This window comes from Rhinolophus hipposideros (genome assembly GCF_964194185.1).
Source record: "Rhinolophus hipposideros genome assembly, chromosome: 16".
Classification (NCBI taxonomy): Eukaryota; Metazoa; Chordata; class Mammalia; order Chiroptera; family Rhinolophidae; genus Rhinolophus; species Rhinolophus hipposideros.
The window spans coordinates 9,283,796-9,301,969 of NC_138062.1; the positions used below are offsets into that span (position 1 = coordinate 9,283,796).

Here is an 18,174-nt window from a genome sequence, read left to right on the forward strand (position 1 = left end):
AGGCTTCCATAATCATCAAACTCACTGTCACTCTTGTTTTATCTATACTCCAACCCACTTTCCTCTGCCAAGATTTATCTTTCTTTTACAATGAAGTACATAACTCTTAAGGGTACTACTTCCATTTTTACACACATCCTGACATAGCAGAGTCACTACCCAGATTTAGGTACCCCAGGAGGCTCCATTGTGTGCCCTTCTAATCAGTACTCACCCATCTAAAACATAACCACTCTTCCGATTCCCTCCTCATAGGTAACTTTACCTACTCTTCACTTTCATATAATGAAATTCATACCTTTTTTCCCCAAAAGTAAGACTTAGCCAGACAATCAGCTCTAATGCACCTTTAAGAGCAAAAATTAATATAAGACCCAGTCTTATTTTACTATAATCTGAGACTGGGTCTTACATAATATAAAACTGGTTCTTATATTAATTTTTGTTCCAAAAGATGCATTAGAGCTGATTGTCCAGCTAGGTCTTATTTTTGGGGAAACACAGTAGACTATGAGCTTTTTTTTTTATGTCTGGTTTCTTTGTTGAACATTATGTCCGCAAGACTCGTCCACTATAGCTTATAGACATAGATCATTCTTTTTCATTGCTTCATCTATTCCATTATATGAACGTACCAAAATTTATTTATATAAACTCATGTTGATGGGCATTTGAGTTGTTTTTGGTATTTTGATTAAAACTTCTATGAACATTCTTGTAGACATTTTGATGAACATACGCACTCATATCTGTTGGGTTTGTAGGCAGGATTATCTGGCATAGTGTGCATGCATGTGCAGCTTTAAAAGATACTGCCAAATGGTGGTTGTCCCAATTTACATTCCCAAAAGTATCATATGAAAATTCCAGTTGCTTTACATCTTTGTCCACACTTGAAATTGTTAATTTTTAAATTTTATCCATTCTGGTAAGTACGTAGTGGTACTTCATCACAGTTTTAATTACATTTCCCTGATAAATCATGAAGTTAAACATTCTGTCATATATTCTTTTATGAAGTGGCTATTAAAGCCTTGCCCATTTTAGGAAATGGGATGTCTGTTGTTTCCTTATTGTTTTTTTCCTTATTAATAATTTTCTTATTAATTTGTAGCTGTTTTTATATTCTAGATGAGTCTTTTTGGTTGTATGAATTATATTTTCTTCTATTTTGTTTCACTGATCAAGTTGGTTATTCTTATGTTGATCACACACTGTTTTTATTCCTGTAGCTTTCTATCAAGTCTTGATATCCAGTAGTACAATTTTTCCCCCTTTGTTCTTCAAAGATTTCCCACAGACTAAAATATGAAGTACAAACTTCTTTGTATGATACATAAGGCTCCCTTTCTCAGGGTTCAAGCTTTTATAAGTAACTATGGTGTTTAATACTCATAATAGGAGGCATTCAATAAATATATGTTGATATGAATTAGACTGGAATGTGACTATTTGAGTCCTCGTAGTAACCAAAAACAAAGCGAAACACTAGCACGACCACCCTATATCTTTACTATGAAACTAGAAGATACAGATCTTCATCATCAAGAGTTGATGTCACTTTTTACAAGAGTCTCATGGAATGGAGAAAGGCAAGCAACATGTTGGTGGTGACACCTGTGCTTCTTGAAGTCCCATAAACAGATTACCATGTTCCTACTGCCAAAGCATTAAAGAAGGGAGAGTTGAGAAAGAAACTACGGGGACATATTTTTCTGGAGGAGACTTGTCCCTTGCCTTCTTCCCAGCATGGAGTTTTCAGACTACCTATGAGCGGTCCTTGGAGCATATTGATGCAGCATTCTCTGTACTGCTAGTTTTAGAGTTCAATTTTTGAGAGGCTATTATAGAGGGAGAAGAGAGGATGGCAGTCTGTAAAGTTATCTAATCTATAGTTTTGCTAGCACTGCACTGCTTAAATTGCTTTGGCAGGAATATCAGTATATTTCATGTACGGAAAAGACTTTTTTTTGTGTGTGGATAGTGAAAGCAATCATTTTCAAGTATGCTTGCCAAGTTCTACAATACAGAAAAGACTGGTTAACACTCTGCATTATGATTTAGAGCTATCTGATGAGAAGGGAAAAAAAGAAAAAGGTCCTTAAAATGTTTTACTAGGTCTCTCTAAATATCTTCTGTATTTTGATTTCCGTAAGTACACATTTAACTCTAACTCATCTTGAACATACCTTTAATTTTGCCTTTTTTTGAGCCTCGAGAGCAATCTTCCTCAGATCCTCAGTCTCTTTCTGTAACTGTTCATTTTCTTGCTGAAGTTTTAGCCTTTGTTCACTGACAAATCCACAGTTCTCTCTCTCAGACTCCAATACATTTTGAAGTTTCTGAATCATTTCTTGGCAACGTGATATTTCTTCTGAGGAACTGATTTTAAAAAAAGAAACGTAAACAATGATGTGTAACAGAAGTCAAGAAGTCTGCATATTTTATAGTACAAACTTTTGTTTTCTTTGTTCTGAGCCATTTCTCTTCACTATAGACTTAAAATATGTTGTGTCGCAATGTTATGCTATGCTAGGCAAATACATTTAACTTAGTAATCTTAACTAACAACAGATATTGAACTGTTATCATTCACCTAGAAAATCTATGTGAAACCTCTTTCAAATTTTTACTAACATTGAGAATCATTGTGTAAAGAGGACTTCAAGAGGACAAACTGAAACTAATGGTAAGAAAGGTGAAGTAGTTAATAACCAAAACTCCTTTATTTCACCAACTCCACAGAAAGACAGTAGCTGACTATATTCCCAAATTATAATAAGACCTATTTCATATTCTCCTTTTATATGTCTTAGAAACAGTTTTTACAAACTTCTAGTTCTATGTATAAACTTATTATTTAACATTAGTTTAAATAAGTTATATTTCTTAATCTTTCTCTACAATGGATCATTGGGTGATACAATCACCAAACGTACCTATATTGCTTCAATACACTGCTAATTTTTATTCCTCTTGCTTTGATTTCTATCTTTCAATCCCAGAAAATCAAATACTGTGAACATCCCCTTGTTAATAGGTGTTAAAAGGATATACAAGGCTCTCATTTCCCATAATACCCGTAGGTCTTTTTTAATATCTAACCCTTCACTGATAAAGTTGCTAATGAAGTGATGGATATAGGTAATGCTCATCAAAGGATGCTAAAATTAGAGATGCTAAGTCAGAAACAATCACACAGTATGTCCCTCCAAACAGAAATCCAAAATACTACCGTTTATGAAGAATTTTTACAAAAAAATGAAAGTTGGATCACATTAAGCCTCTTGATTTAATTTGTAGTTTTTAAAAAATATAGCATAATCATAAAAAAATAGTAGCTTCCTTTTATTGATCATCTATATGACAGATAGTTTACATATCTTATTAATTCTCATGTCAGATGAGGAAACTGAGGCTGAAAAAGGCTAATAGACTCCAATCCTAGTAATATGTGTTCATTAGGTAATCTGAAAACCGCCTGTTACCAAACACCTAGCATTGCTGAAGAAAACGTGACAAAGCTTCAACAATATATTTAAATGTATAGTTGCAATTGCAAGAACATAAGGGAAATAAGGCCAGAAATGGAAAGGATATTGAAACAGAGAATGTCAGAGAATGGCAGAAGCTCTGACTGCCCTGGGGTGGGGATTTCTGCTTGGATTTGAATATCTATGTGTGCTGTAAGAAGAGTTGTATCTTAGGTGGGGTGTAGGAACTCACTTTGAATAAAGCTGGATTCCACTGAATAGGTAGACTAGGAGAAAGGTCTGTAAAGTGTCAAAGGGAGTCAACAAGGTAGTTTGTCTCACCTTAAGCATTACTTGAAAAATAAGTTTCTAATGCGATACCATAATCACTGGCCTGCTCAACTTGGAGTGGGAATTTGAATGTGAACTACCCAAATGATCCAAGAATTCATAAGCCTTTAAGTCATCCTTTGCTGGTAATACTTTGGAGGCACCTGGCAGAAAAAAATTGCATGGCTTCCTTGAAGGGACATAACTAAAATCTATACAATTATTTCCCAATTATATGTATATTTAAATAGACTACAAACTACAAAATATATGAGAAAGAAAATCCATCATGACGAAGGAAGAGTAGAAACACAAATGGGAGACTCAGAGCTTGAAGTACTTTAAATAACAGGATTCTGAAATGGGGGCTGTAAAATAAGCATGGCAACACTAAAGACAGTCCATCCTCCAGGGTACTTAAATGTGCTTTAAAATCCCATTTCAATTTTCTATATTGTTTCTGAGTATTATCTCTGTGTAACTTTTTGTGGTGGTTTCTCTAGGTATGACACTACATATACATACCATCAGAGTACTGGTAGTGCTATTTACCAGTTCAAGTGCAGTAAAGAAACCTTACTTCCTTTTATGTCCTTTTACAACCTCCTGTTTATAACACAGTTGTCTTAACTATTTCCTACACATACATTTAGAAGCAAAACTGTTACAACTTTTGCTTCAACTGGCAAATATAATTTAGAAAACTCAAGAGAATAAAGACTATCCACATTTTTGCTTACTGTGTTCATCCTTCCTGATGTCCTTAGTTTCTTCTGTTTATTTAATTTTTCAATTAAACTTGACATACAATATTATATTGGCTTGCTGGACAACACAGTGATTAGACATTTATATAACTTATGAAGTGATCACTCTGATGAATCCAGTACCCATCTGACACCATACATAATTATTACAATATTACTGACTATATTCCCTACGCTGTACTTCACATCCCCATGACTATTTTGTAACTTCCAATTTGTACCTCTTAATCCTCTCCTTCCTTCACCCATTAATTACTACATGGGACAGAGAAACAAAGTAAACGACATCACATATATGCATCTTATTTAACTGCCAAAAAGGAGAAATTTAAAATAAAATGGTATAGTTGTATTAAATATTTTCTTCCTGAAGAAATTGGTCTTTAGAAATAATCATGAAAAAAATCTATCAGGTGCTAAAATTTTTTTTTTAACATAAGATATAATTATTAGTATTATACAAAAAGTAAAGAATCTGTCAAAATTTTTATGAATTCTGAAAAATGTTATTACAGGAAATCCTAAAGAAGATCTTACTTTATTTCAAGTTGTTTTATTTTATTTTCTGCTGTCTTAAGTCTTAGCTGAAGATCATCTTTTGCTCTCTCTGCAACCAGGCATCTTTGGTGCATTGCTTCCAGTTTTCTGTAATCACTTTCATTCACTCTGCCTTCACGGCAAATCTGCAGAAGAGGCTTATATGTATATTACCTTAGAGAACAAAATTGTCCTAAGAAATGATAGGTTCAGAAACTGAAATTAAGGATAAGAAATCAAAACCCATGATTATCCATTCATCTGTTTCCACTGTAACACATTAAAACATCAATAATTTTGTTTGTTTCACATTGACGAAATATGATGTTAAAAACTGACATATAAAATAATAATTTATTTTTTGAAATTATTCATGCTCATTGTAAATTACTCAAATTGCTTTTATATTTTAAAAAGAAATGTAAAATAGCTGAAATGAAAAAAAAAGTACTCTAAATGTCACCACTCAGAGATAACTGCTTTGATTCTTTGATGAATATTCTTCAAATCAATTCTGTATTCCAATATTCAAAAACATAGATACATGCTGTAGTACAATGACCAGAACTATCTGAAAGTGACTCCGAAATCCCACTCTGGGTTAACAAAACAATGATGTAGCTGGAATGGGGGTTTCCCCTCACTGGGTAGGAGTGATTGTACCCAAGTTCAGGTTCCTTGAGACCGGCCCTGCTCCCACAACACAGAGACTATAACATGCCAAGGACTGCACAGTCTCTAAGTGCTAGGCAGCTCACATTTCCAGACAAATCCTACGCACAGCTACCCTTCAAATCCAGACTGGCTGGATAAAAAATAACCTGCGTCTTCTCCCACTTACAAGACTGCTTTGTCACTCCTGCTCTATAAAGAAGACAGACTATCACCACGTCAGTGTCCTGCTCCTATAAACAGACGTTTACTGCAGTCCCAGCAGTACTCTGCTATAGCAAGTGTGTCTGTGGGGCAGTGGAGACTAAGGAGCATCGCCTTATCGTTACCTGGTGCCGTTAGCCTTGTAACTTTTACATTTCCCCAGGAAAGCCTATTCTTTAACATATGCTGTGCGATACGAAAAATTCATCCCAAACCCTGACATATATAGCCCAAGGCAATCTAAATGGAACATATCTCACAGAAAGTAATAAGGCATCAACCTTGAAGGGGAGTGGTATAATCCCCACAAATGGGATTATACAAATGTTTTGTTTTATAAATTACACTTTTACTATCCAATGTTGTCGCAATCTTTTTATATCAATAATATAAACATACCAAATACTTTTTATGCTTTTCTTTGAAAAAAATCAAATTTTGACTCTACCATTTAATATTTTTTAACACAGACAAGGTACTTAACCTCTACATGATAGTTCTTAATTCAGTACCTAAAACATAGTCTATACTGAATCAGATTTAGTCTCCCCCTTTTTTCCCCAAGGCACTTTAGGAGAGTGGGCTATTTCCTGCTAATAAAAAAAGTTATTTAAGAAAAATATTTAAACTACAGACTTCTAACAATATTTTTTTTCTCAAATATCATTGGAATATTTTTCCTAACTATGAAATAAAAATCTGTACTTTTAAAGGTAAAAATCATAGCAATGTTACAATTTTCTGGTTATATATACTTGTTATTATAAATAGCCTAAACCAAGTAAAAGTTTGCATAAAATTTAAAAAGAGAAGACAAAATAAAATTTAGTTTTGCGATCAGAGTTAAGCAAGGAATATAGGTACTTCATAAAATTTGTACCTTTAATTAAAAAGTTTAAAAAATGTGGCCACTCTTAAGAAGAAATGTACGCAGGCAATACCATTATTTAATTGTAGAGTCTGAATATATTCCAAGCAAATGAAAACACTCACTACGAGAATACTTATATAAATATAGGGGTTGCTAGCAGATAGTGTGATGGAAGCAGACAGTAATGTTGAATATTTGCAGTTGGGATTTAGGCAGTTATTTTTTATTTTTATTTTCTTTACCTTTTCTAGTTCTTCTTCCACTGCTTTTTTCTCCCTAATGACTCGTTCAATTTGGCCTTGTTTTTCGGCACACTCCTATAAATTCAAGTCATACAGTACATAAATATATTTGTAAATCTTTCAGAAAAACAGGGAAAAATGGAAAAGTAGAATGATTTTTGCGTAACAGGAACACCACATTTACCTATCAATACAGCTGATTACAAACAAACAAACTAATTACAAACAAACAAACAAACCCCTTCAGTCTTCAAAGAGCTACCTACCCTACGATTTCAGAAATCGTCTTCAGTACAGAATGCCAAGGAGTTCTAAGTAAACATGCTAGGTGGGTTGAGTGATTGCAGGGGAAAAAAAATAAACAAATGAGACCTCTTTCTCATAGTATAATTTTTCTTTTCACGTATTCTTATCATACATTTTCAAAGGAAATGTAGAACCGGACGGAGGCATACCACCCTGAGGATAATTATGGCTTAAAAGGAAATACGTATATAAATTCTAAAACAGTTTAAAATTAAAAAATTTTTTTTTGCAAAACTTAAAAACAGCCAAAGCAAATTAAATTAAAAACGATCATGATAATGACTGGTTCTTCAGTTACTTATTTTTATCTATTTACTTATTTTTGCAAATGGGTGTGGTTATTTTCTACTAATTGTAAATTATGCTTTGATGAACCTGCTGTGTTGGCATTGTACTGCTAATTAAGATTCCATTATCTTTATCATAACTTTATAACTTTTATCAATGTTTTTAAATTTTAAAATAAGCTTCTAAATTGTGACCCATAATTAACTCTGATTAAAATGAAGATCTTTAACCCTATGTTACAAATCAAATCATTAATCTAATTTATTCCTTTATTAAGACAGAACTATTAGTGTATAAGAAACTAAACTTTAATGTTCCAAGTATGTTCATACACTAAGTTGCTAATCTATGAAAAAAGGTAGTCTTAAGTTGTGAAATACGCTATTGCTCCTCTGTTCACAACTCACCTCCTGCGATTTTATTTTAAGAGACTACTTTTTAGAGAAGTTTTAGATTCACGGCAACACTAGAACGGAAGTTACAGAGATTTCCCCTATAATTCCTGCCACCATCCATGCACAGCCTCACCCATCATCGAAGGTAGTGGTACATTTGTTACAAATGATGAACCTATACCGATACGACATTCTCACCCAAAGCCCATAGTTTACAGTAGAATTCACTCTGGGTGTTGTACATGCTCTGGGTTTGGATACGTTTATAATGACGTGTGTCCATCATTATAGCACCATGACAGTGCAGTCTAAAACTCCTCCATGCTTTGGCTACACCTATTCCTCCTCTCCTCAACCTCTGATAACCACTGATCTTCTTACTGTCGTCATAGTTTTTTCTTTTCCAGAATGTCATATAGTTGGACTCATACAGGATGTAGCTTTTTCAGACCAGCTCCTTTCACTTGGTAATACACATTTAAGGTTCCTCTATGTCTTTTCATGGCTTGATAGCTCATTTATTTTTAGTGTTGAATAATACTCCATTATTAGATGTACCACAGTTCATTTATCCATTCACATAGTAAAGGGCATTTTGGTTGCTTCTAAGTTTTGGAAATTATGACAAAAGCTCCTCCATAGTGTACCATACTCCACACTGTACCATACCCCACAGTGTACTATAAAGTTGCAACAAATATTAAGAACCAATATCATGTTTCCAGTTATAAAATAAATAAGTCTTGGGGCTGTGATATACAGCATAGGGAATAAAATAAATTACGCACAATATAAAACAAACAAAATAAATTCAATGTGTTTACAGCAAAAAAAATCAATATCGTATAGCTCATGATCTGTGGCCTCTATTTAACTAGATTAGTAATCAATAATAAAAAGATGTCTACATGAGCTAGTGTACTAGCATCCAATGTGCTTGGTATTGGGCCCCTCATCCATTTAAATGATTTATATATGTACATTTTCTTTTGCTATTGCTGACATCAAATGAATACTCAATGACAGAAAAACCAAAAAACCAAGAGACTTCATGTGATCTGACCCTTTTCTAATAAACGAACTAACACTGCAACCAATGGCTCTGTCTACAGCACCACCTATATCCATATGCTTGAAGATACACACTAAATTGTTAGTAGTGGTGCCCATGATGAGGAAGTGGTATTCTGGGGAAAAAAAGTATGAAACAGGTATCACTTTAACTCAGTATACTTTGATATTGTCAGAATATCTTTTTTATAGTTAAAATGTTTTCATGTATCACATGTGTATTTTTTTGAAATAAAAATACCGCTTATAGAAAAAGATGTTTAAATGCCCATGTATTTGGAAATTCAAAATTAGACTTCTAAAAAATTCATGGATCAAAAAAAGATCAAAATAAATGTTTCACTTTACTTGTATAAATTTGGGCATTTATAGCCAATATTCTGTATTGTAGGTTATAGATTGACAGCAATCTCTGCTACTTGGCTGAATTAAAGGCTTGAGTATACTTAAGAGACAGCATACCATGTAGAAGAAAAGAAAGGCTGTGCGTGTTGCCTTCCAAAGAGAGATACGTGGCTTGAGATGGACTGACTCTGGCTTTTTCTTAAACCGACCAAAAATTTTTGCACAGTAACCTAAAATACAAGTTTTGCTCCTTCCTGCAAGCATGACTTAATTTGGGTTAGCTAACGTATGCTTAACTTCCCTCCCTGAATTCAACTTCATAGCAAAGGTAGTAAAATTGGCATTGAGGATAGAAATCAGTCGCTGATATCAAGTTGCTGTGCCTCAAACTGGAGCCCGAGTTTCCTGAGAAAATCTGCTTTTCTAAGTAGTTGGATGTGTCTTCCTTCAAACGTATTTCTAAATGCTTAATATTTAAATACTTTTCAATTAGTCAGTACAGTTTTCCTCATGGAATCAACATGACATTAAATCCTAAGTAACGCCCATTGAAATAATCTGAAATTATGTGTATTTTTTAATCTAAGGTGAGCTTATACAGCTCTGGTTGTTACACAGCTTACAGTTATTTTTAAAATCATTGTAGGTCTTAACTAGTACATATTCCTTTGGGAAAACAGAAAAAACCAAGGTTGTCCTTCTCGAGTTTATAATCCATTAAGTGATCCTGGACTAAGGTAGGACCCTTCCTCCTTAAACTGTTAATCTTTTGGTAGCTAAATCAGTCCATGTAAGAGAATAGGAAGTAGCAAGGTGACAGAAGAGGAAGTAAAACTGAAAAACCACAAAGGATTAGACATGACTAATTGGCCACATTGCATCCCATTAATTTTAATTCACGTTCCTATAGTGTTAAAACAAATGACATTAAACACACAAAAAGTAACTGTTTTTTGAGCTTTTGGTCACAGGACCATACACAAGGACTCAGTTCCCATTATGTATGCTACAGAGTTTTAGAATGTGGAAAAGATGTGATCCTTCTTTCAGAGGTGTTTAAATATCAACCAGGTATCTTCCCAATTTCGGAAATACTTGTATTTTTAATACCATGTAAGCAAGGTTATTAAACTCCATTTCATCAAATCTTCATGTTAAATTTACATATTTAATCCACCTGTAGCCTCTTTTCCTCTCCTCTCTGTCTATTCATCCTTCAGTACTTTTTTCTTTTAGGAAGCTTGTCTTTCCTCCTTCCCACTGTCACATATACGTTTTCTTTCCCCCTGGTCTGCAGATGAACCCAGCATATGGCAGCAGCTGCAGCTGGGGGCTTCAGTAGCACCCTAAGCATTCTTTGTTAAAGACAGGTAATCATAGGAAAATGTGCTAAATGTCATCCATCTCTCCTGCTAGACCATGAGTTCCAAGACTGCAGATAACACATTTATCTCCATTTTTACTGTTTTCCTAGCATCTAGCATAGTTCATGTCCTAATATGTATCTTTTGAATGAACTAATGCCCAATGACATGTACCTTGCCCTTTAAAATAAGCAATATTCAGAAGAAAATATAAATACAGTCTTCTAACGTACCATACGAAGGGCTGAAAGTTCTTCTGTTAGTCGAGAAATCTGTACATTATATTGTTTTTTTGTGTTTTCAACCTGTAAATTAAGATATTTATGAATTATTTAGATCTACAATAAAATGAAGAGTATCCAATATAAACATTCAGGATAACAATTTTGATAAAAAATAAAGTTGCAACTTTTAGGGCATAAAACATAAATAAGCACATGATACATTAAATAGTCAGGAGTTTATCATGACAGTGGGAGGAGAGCAAATAGGATAATTTGCCCTAAAGGACAGTGGTTGTCAAACTTTTTAGCCCAGGATCCTTTTACTCTATAAAAACAAAGATCTTTGTTTATGATGGGTTCTTTCTATTGGAATTTACCATATTAGAAATGAAAACTGAGAAAATTTCAAAATATTTACTTTTTAATCCCTTTGTAAATAACAATAAGGTTATTACAGGTTAACGCAAATAATATATTTTTATAAAAAAATGAGTACATTTTCCAAAATTAAAATATTTTGAGAAGAGTTGGATTATTCTACATTTTTGCAAATTTCCTTAAAGTCTGGCTCAATAGGAGACAGATTCTCATATCTACTTCTGTCTTTAAACTGTTGTGTTGTTGTGTACCATCAACTTCTGGAAAACAATACTGTACACTCATGAGGGAATGAGTGTGAAAAAAGGAGACCGTGTTTTACTGTAATTAGGAAACTAGGTGTGACAGTGCAGACTCCCTGAACAACACTCTGAGAACTGCTGCCATAGAGCAAGTCGGGAGAAAAACTGAATTACACTGAGAATGTAATTAATAACTTAAAAGGCACTTGTCTTTTATAAATAGAAGAATAGTTTTATATTGCACATCAGATCAGTGCTCATTACTGTGTAAAGAAAACCCCTCCTTGAATTAACATTCAAATATCTTCAGAAATAATACAATTTATGTGTATGAAATATTTTGAAGAGTGAGCCACATCTCATCAAGATGGCTCCTCGATGCTACTGTTTTCTAATATCTATTCATACTTTTTAAAAAGACCATGAGGAATACTGATACTGATAATAGATCATCAGCAAACTTTTATGATTCAAAGATTTTTAAAAATTTTCTAGGGTCCTATAAAATGGATTATTTCTAAAACATGATGTAAACCTTATTTAGAACATTTATAATAATGCCATATACTTTATTTGGTTAATTAACATGTTACCTTTTAGAAGGCCTGTCAAACATATTATATGTCGGTTCATAGGAATAGAAAAGGCCTGTGATGGTGTTAATATTGCTTAACTGGACAAATATAATTTGATCACCAACTTTAGCCATAAATTAAAATCAGAAGAAAACAATGTGTTTCTTTTTCCACAAATTAAATTTTATGTTTGCGAGATATCTGAGAAATAGTTGTTTCCATATTTTAAAGAAATAAGCTACTGTCACATTTTTGTTCAATTTTACAGCCAGAACATAAATATGTGACAACTTGTTCATTATATTTACTTCAGTAAATAAAAACAGACACTTGTAAAGTCATTAGACATGAGTTATTCTGAATTTAACAGATTAATTCTACGTATTTGGAGGACATGCCAAATTGTAATTAATGGGCAATTATCACCAATACAGCTGAAAAATTTTTAAAAAACATTAAAAATATATTTTTATATAAAAATATACTTTACATAAAAACAGAAAAATGTAAGGTGTAATATATGTGTGTATATATGTATATGTGTGTGTATGTAGTTTGTTTATGAACATAATACATACTGTTTGAAATTTCAAACACTGCAGAATTATGTTATATGGAAAGTGAAAGGTTCCTCATTATTCTACCTTCTAGGCTTAGACAGGTTGGTGTATGTATCTTCAGAATTTTTTTGTGTTACTGATAATTATACCATATTACTGATAATCTGGGATTAAATGAAAATTCAAAGGATGTGGAATTGTAAATGATTTTGATTTTCTTTTATATACTTTTATATATTTCCACTTGCTTTTATAATGAGCTTGTATCACTTTTTAATAATAATACAAAAGTTTATTTAAAAAATCAACTTAGCATCACTGTGGAACCTGGAGAGCAAGGAGCCCAGCATAGTGTTTGGCACATAGGAGATGCTCAGGAAATACTTCTCGAGTGAACAGGTGGAATAGAAGGGAAGCCTGAGGTCCAGGGCATCAAAGGGGGCCCATGAGGAAGGGAAGATTAGGTAGTAAGAGAGGGAATTCGGTTTCAGACGCCTGGTGGGACTATTTAGATAGGGGGATAACTAGATTCCAGGAGGCAGTTGACTACACATGTTTGCAGCAAGGTTTGGACTGAATATAGAGATCATAACACTGGAAAAATTATACCAAGATTATTTAAGGATTCATGCACAAGACAACTCCTACCAACCATAAAATGAACGTGAATTTATTTTAGGATTAAAAAATGAATGAGGAGTTCTCATACTATGAGTACTTGATGAAAACAGTTTTATAATTAAAAGCAACAAAATTTATTAATATCTATTTTAAAGCTATGTCATCCAGAATACTTTGAACTGCAGCCAAAGTTACAGTATTTTCAATTCCAAGAGTAGCTCAGGGATTTCAGAAGAAAAGATATACAAGATAAAGAACAAAAAAAAAAAAAAAGAAAGAAAAAACCCAGGCTTTAATATGGATTCTGCCTCAAATTAGAAATTTTATCTTGGGAAATCACCTAATTTAGTCAGACAATGACAAAGTAATAAATTTCTAAGAAATACTTTTGCAGCAAGAAAAGTTATACAATGACTTTGTAGGAATGAAAACTACCACTTAATTGCTTGGGGGAAAAGGAAGCATGGGAGATTTTTTTTTTTTTAAACTGATGAGGCTTTAAAACAACAGGTTAGTTCTGTCTACTTAGGTGAGAAACAACATTTCCCACAAAAAATATAGGTAAGAAAAAAGTTAACACCTTTATTTTATCCAGTGGAGGGATATACAGTATATTCAACTATCCCACAGGAGCTAATTTTATGTATGTATGTATCAAACTTATTTTTTATTGAAGTATAGTAGACATACAATATGATAGTAGCTTCAGGTGTACAGTAGCTTCATTTTAAAGGAAAGGAGTATTAATTTTCAATAATTTATGTTAACCATTTCAGACAGTTTTTATGAATATGTAGGCAAGCATTTTAATGTAAATATTATAGTAAAAATTAAACCATGAATTTCTGCTTTTGCTAAATCTTGTCTCTGACCAAAATGTCAAATTAAAAAATTACAATGAAACCTTCCTTAAAAAGTGGCTGATTCCTTATCAGAGGCAGGGAAAATACAGGATGAGAGAGGAACATCATTTATGCAAGAAAGTTAAGAGAGACAATTTGAAAATAAAAAAAGCCCGTTGTCGTTCAGCATACAAGCCCATTGTCGTTCAGGATATTCCACATCTGGATTCATGTGACTGTTTCTTTTTGATTAGATTCAGGTCATTTCTGGCACAATGGTATGTTTACCTTCTATTTCATCACATCAGGAAGCTATAATGTCAGGTTGTGCATTGGTCATGCTAAGCTTGGCCACATGGTAATGGATTATAACAAAAAAATTAACACACAATGCAACATATAGTTGACATATTATAGAAATGTACACTTGAAGCTATATTAATGTACACTATAATTTTACTAACAATGTCACCCCAGTAAATTAAACAAAGAGAAAAATAAATACATAAATAAAATTAAAAAGATTCGTGAATCCACAATATTAAAAAGGGAGCAGGACATCTCTTTACAACAGCTAATAAAGGTATAGAAAGAATAACAGAATTAGAATATTATTTTTCATCATCCCATATAATATTTCAGGCAATGATTGTCAGTGGATGCTGAAACCACTGGATGAAAGATTTTGGTGGAAAAGGAGACCTGCATGGTCTTCAAGTATCTCCCCAATTATTTAGTAAGTACACAATGGAGAGATCTGGTTTTTCCACCTTAACCATGCGGCCAAGCTTAGCATGACCAATGCACAACCTGACATTATAGTTTCCTGATGTGATGAAGTAGAAGGTAAATATACCATTGTGCCAGAAATGACCTGAATCTAATCAAGAAGAAACAGTCACATGAATCCAGATGTGGAATATCCTGAACGACAACGGGCTTGTATTCTACAAAGGATTCTTTGTCACATGCAGAGGGAGGCAGGTGACTGGGTTAACATGAGGAAGACTATAGACATAGAGACCAAAGAAATGCAGTGATGCATAAACGTTGACTGGATCTGGATTTGAAACACCAAACAGTTATGAAGAATATTTTAGGGAAATCTCTGTGTGGATTGTACTGAGGTAATGCTGATTTTTTTCAAGGTATGGTAACAGTGGTGTGGTTGTGTAGCAAAACGTCCTTTTTTTCCCAGGGAAACAGATGCCCAGATATTTAGAAGTGAAGTGTTCTCTGGGTGTGGGGTAAATAAGTGTTCACTGTGCATCTCTTTCAACCTTTTCATGGGTTTGAAAACTTAAAAGAACACAACATAAATGAATGTGAAAGAACTTCTCATAGTGACTGCGAGTACGGCTCAAGAATCCACAGACTTGTATTGCCTCCCAGATCTGCTACTTTCTAGAGGTGGAACCCTCAGCTAGTGACTTAACTCGTGTATTCCGGTTTTTTCCATCTTCAAAATGGTTTTTTTTTGTGGTTTCTTCCTCCTAAACTCACTTTAGATTTTCACACTTGTACCACACCGCTGATGAACTGATTCCTATCTATTCCAGATGGAAAGGCAAATACCTGTACCTGTATGTCTTCCCTGCCTTTTTGTATCAAAGTAAACTTATGTTTCCAAGACAGATTTAACTTTCAAAAGCCTGACAATTCAAACCAAGAAACAACTCATTACTTTAACACAAAAATACTAGGTTTTTCTTAATAATAGAATTGCAAACAACCACACAAATTGTGTAAGTACCAGCATGATGTGGCGGAAACCATGCTGGGCTCAGTAGAGTTAGGGGCAGGTCTTGTGTAAGCTACAGCTTTAACTGGTATATAACTGAGTGGGTCAGTAAACTCTTGTGGGTTTCAGTATCTTTACCAATAAAATAAGTGGTTAAACCAGATTTCTCGGGTCCTAAGACTCTAAAATACTGTAAACAATGGTAGGTTTTCTTACTTCTTATGCATTCGAAGTTGCTTTTTGAGCCTTCTTTTTAACTTTACACTTCAGGTGTGTTAATCATCATTATATACCCAGCCTAAACCCTCTCCTCCCCATTTCCTGACCCTCCACTGCTACCCCACTCTAGCTCAAATAGTAGGTGCTACTACCTTGAGATGATTTTTATTTGAAATTTGGCACAATTGATGCAATTAGCTGACAGTTAATTAGCCGGGTTCATCAGGCAAACACTTAAGTAGTGTTTAGTCTTAAGCAGTAAAATTTTGAATTTTAAATAGAATTAAAAACTCCTTACTTCCTTTCTGCGTAGTTTGGTAGAATCTTCCATAAAGCGAGAAAGTGATTCTTTCATCTTCTCTATATTTTCTTCTTTTTGCTTCTCCTGAAGCAGAGCCTTCAGAAAATAATCTGATGTTATTATAGGTCACACCATTATTAATAAAGATAATAAATGGGTAAAAACCTACCCACTTATCACATTCTTGAAAGCAAACATCTTATTCTAAACTTCCGAGACATGTCCACTTGGAACTCTTGCCTAAATCATGAATGGTATTTATTTTCTCAACCCTCCTCACCTGAGCTTGTCCTGACTAAAAATTTATCTTCTTTTGGTATTTATTTCAGCCAGTGTGCTATCACTTTTCTAATCTCTTCAGTTGGAAAGCTTAGTATTATGTTTGAATTTTCCTTCTCCTTCAGTCCCTATACAAAATAAGTCACCAAATCCAGGTATTATATTCTCGGAAAAATCTCTTGGATTTCCCTCTTTCTATTATTTGGTATTATTTAAATTAAGTCTTTTGTCACCTCCCACCTCAAACACTAGAGACTCCACCAACTTTGTCTTCTTGATGTGTTTCTACGCATCCAACCATTTTCATCTTCCACTTATAAGACATTCTCATAATCCTAGTTCTCTTGTTAGTCACACCCTATTTCTTTGCTTCCTTGTGCAGCCAAACTCTAAAAGTCTGCACTAGCTCATCTACAATACTTTCTCTCTTACACACTCATGCCAATTAGGCTTCCACCATCCATGTTCTCCATACTGATAACTCTTGAGTCAATTTGGAGTAATTACCTTATCCAATCTCAGCAACAGATGAGATAATTGATTACATCTCCCCCTTCGTTTTACTTTCTTATTTGACTTTTAGCACACAGCCGTACTGGGTTTCCTCCTAACTTACTCGTCCTTCACTTCCGTCTGTACTGTTGCTTCTCCCTCTTCTCCTCAACCTCTTCAGTACTGGACTACTCAAGACTCAGTTCTTTGTCCTTTCCTCCATCTACGTCTATCCCTTGGTGGCCTAATTCAATCTCATGATTTTAAATATCATTTATATGCCCAAATTTACATCTTTAGCTCAAATATCATTCTGAGCCCAGAACTCCTCCAATTTTAGGCCTGACTAAATCTCTCTCTCTCTCTCTGTCTCTCTCTCTCTCTCGTTTTATCGTCACATAATAAGTGGCCCTGTGTTCTGATCCTACTGTCTTCCAAAGATCCCATACACATTCCTATCTCTGTCTTTTTCTTTTTTTCATTGTTTAATAACTGTCCTTCTGCGTAAATAGGGAGGCTAGTAAGAGTAGAGGCTGTCTTGATGTAACAGCTTGAGGGGGAGAATGGGACGAGGAAAGGGGGAAGCATTCTAAGAGAACTATGCAAGGCTGTGCTTCAGGTCTCTTTGCAGGAAGGCCTGAAAGAACCCTTGACTTCTTAGAACAGGTGACTGAAGGTGGGAGCCCTCTAGCAATTTAGCAATGAGTCAAGAGGGAGCTTGATCTTAAGAGCAGCCATGAGCAGCCTCTGGAAGGGTCTGCTGACTAGGACGTGGGTGAGAAGACTTACAGTTACGCAATGAGTGTCACTGTTACCTTCTCTGTCCATTTGTTCT

General features: G+C 34.1%; 1 protein-coding gene across 2 annotated transcripts in view; it reads right to left on the minus strand.

Annotated features, from left to right (window-relative positions):
- The window catches only part of SCLT1 (sodium channel and clathrin linker 1), a 97,784-nt gene that overhangs the window by 33,233 nt on the left and 46,377 nt on the right, over window positions 1–18,174 (minus strand). For both annotated transcript variants that reach the window (XM_081075440.1, XM_081075439.1), the window contains exons 13-17: window positions 16,566–16,664; window positions 11,099–11,170; window positions 7,097–7,171; window positions 5,108–5,253; window positions 2,190–2,382 (exon numbers count right to left, since the gene is read on the minus strand). In XM_081075440.1, the coding sequence (XP_080931566.1) occupies window positions 2,190–2,382; window positions 5,108–5,253; window positions 7,097–7,171; window positions 11,099–11,170; window positions 16,566–16,664 (585 nt within the window). The remainder of the gene's footprint in view (window positions 1–2,189; window positions 2,383–5,107; window positions 5,254–7,096; window positions 7,172–11,098; window positions 11,171–16,565; window positions 16,665–18,174) is intronic.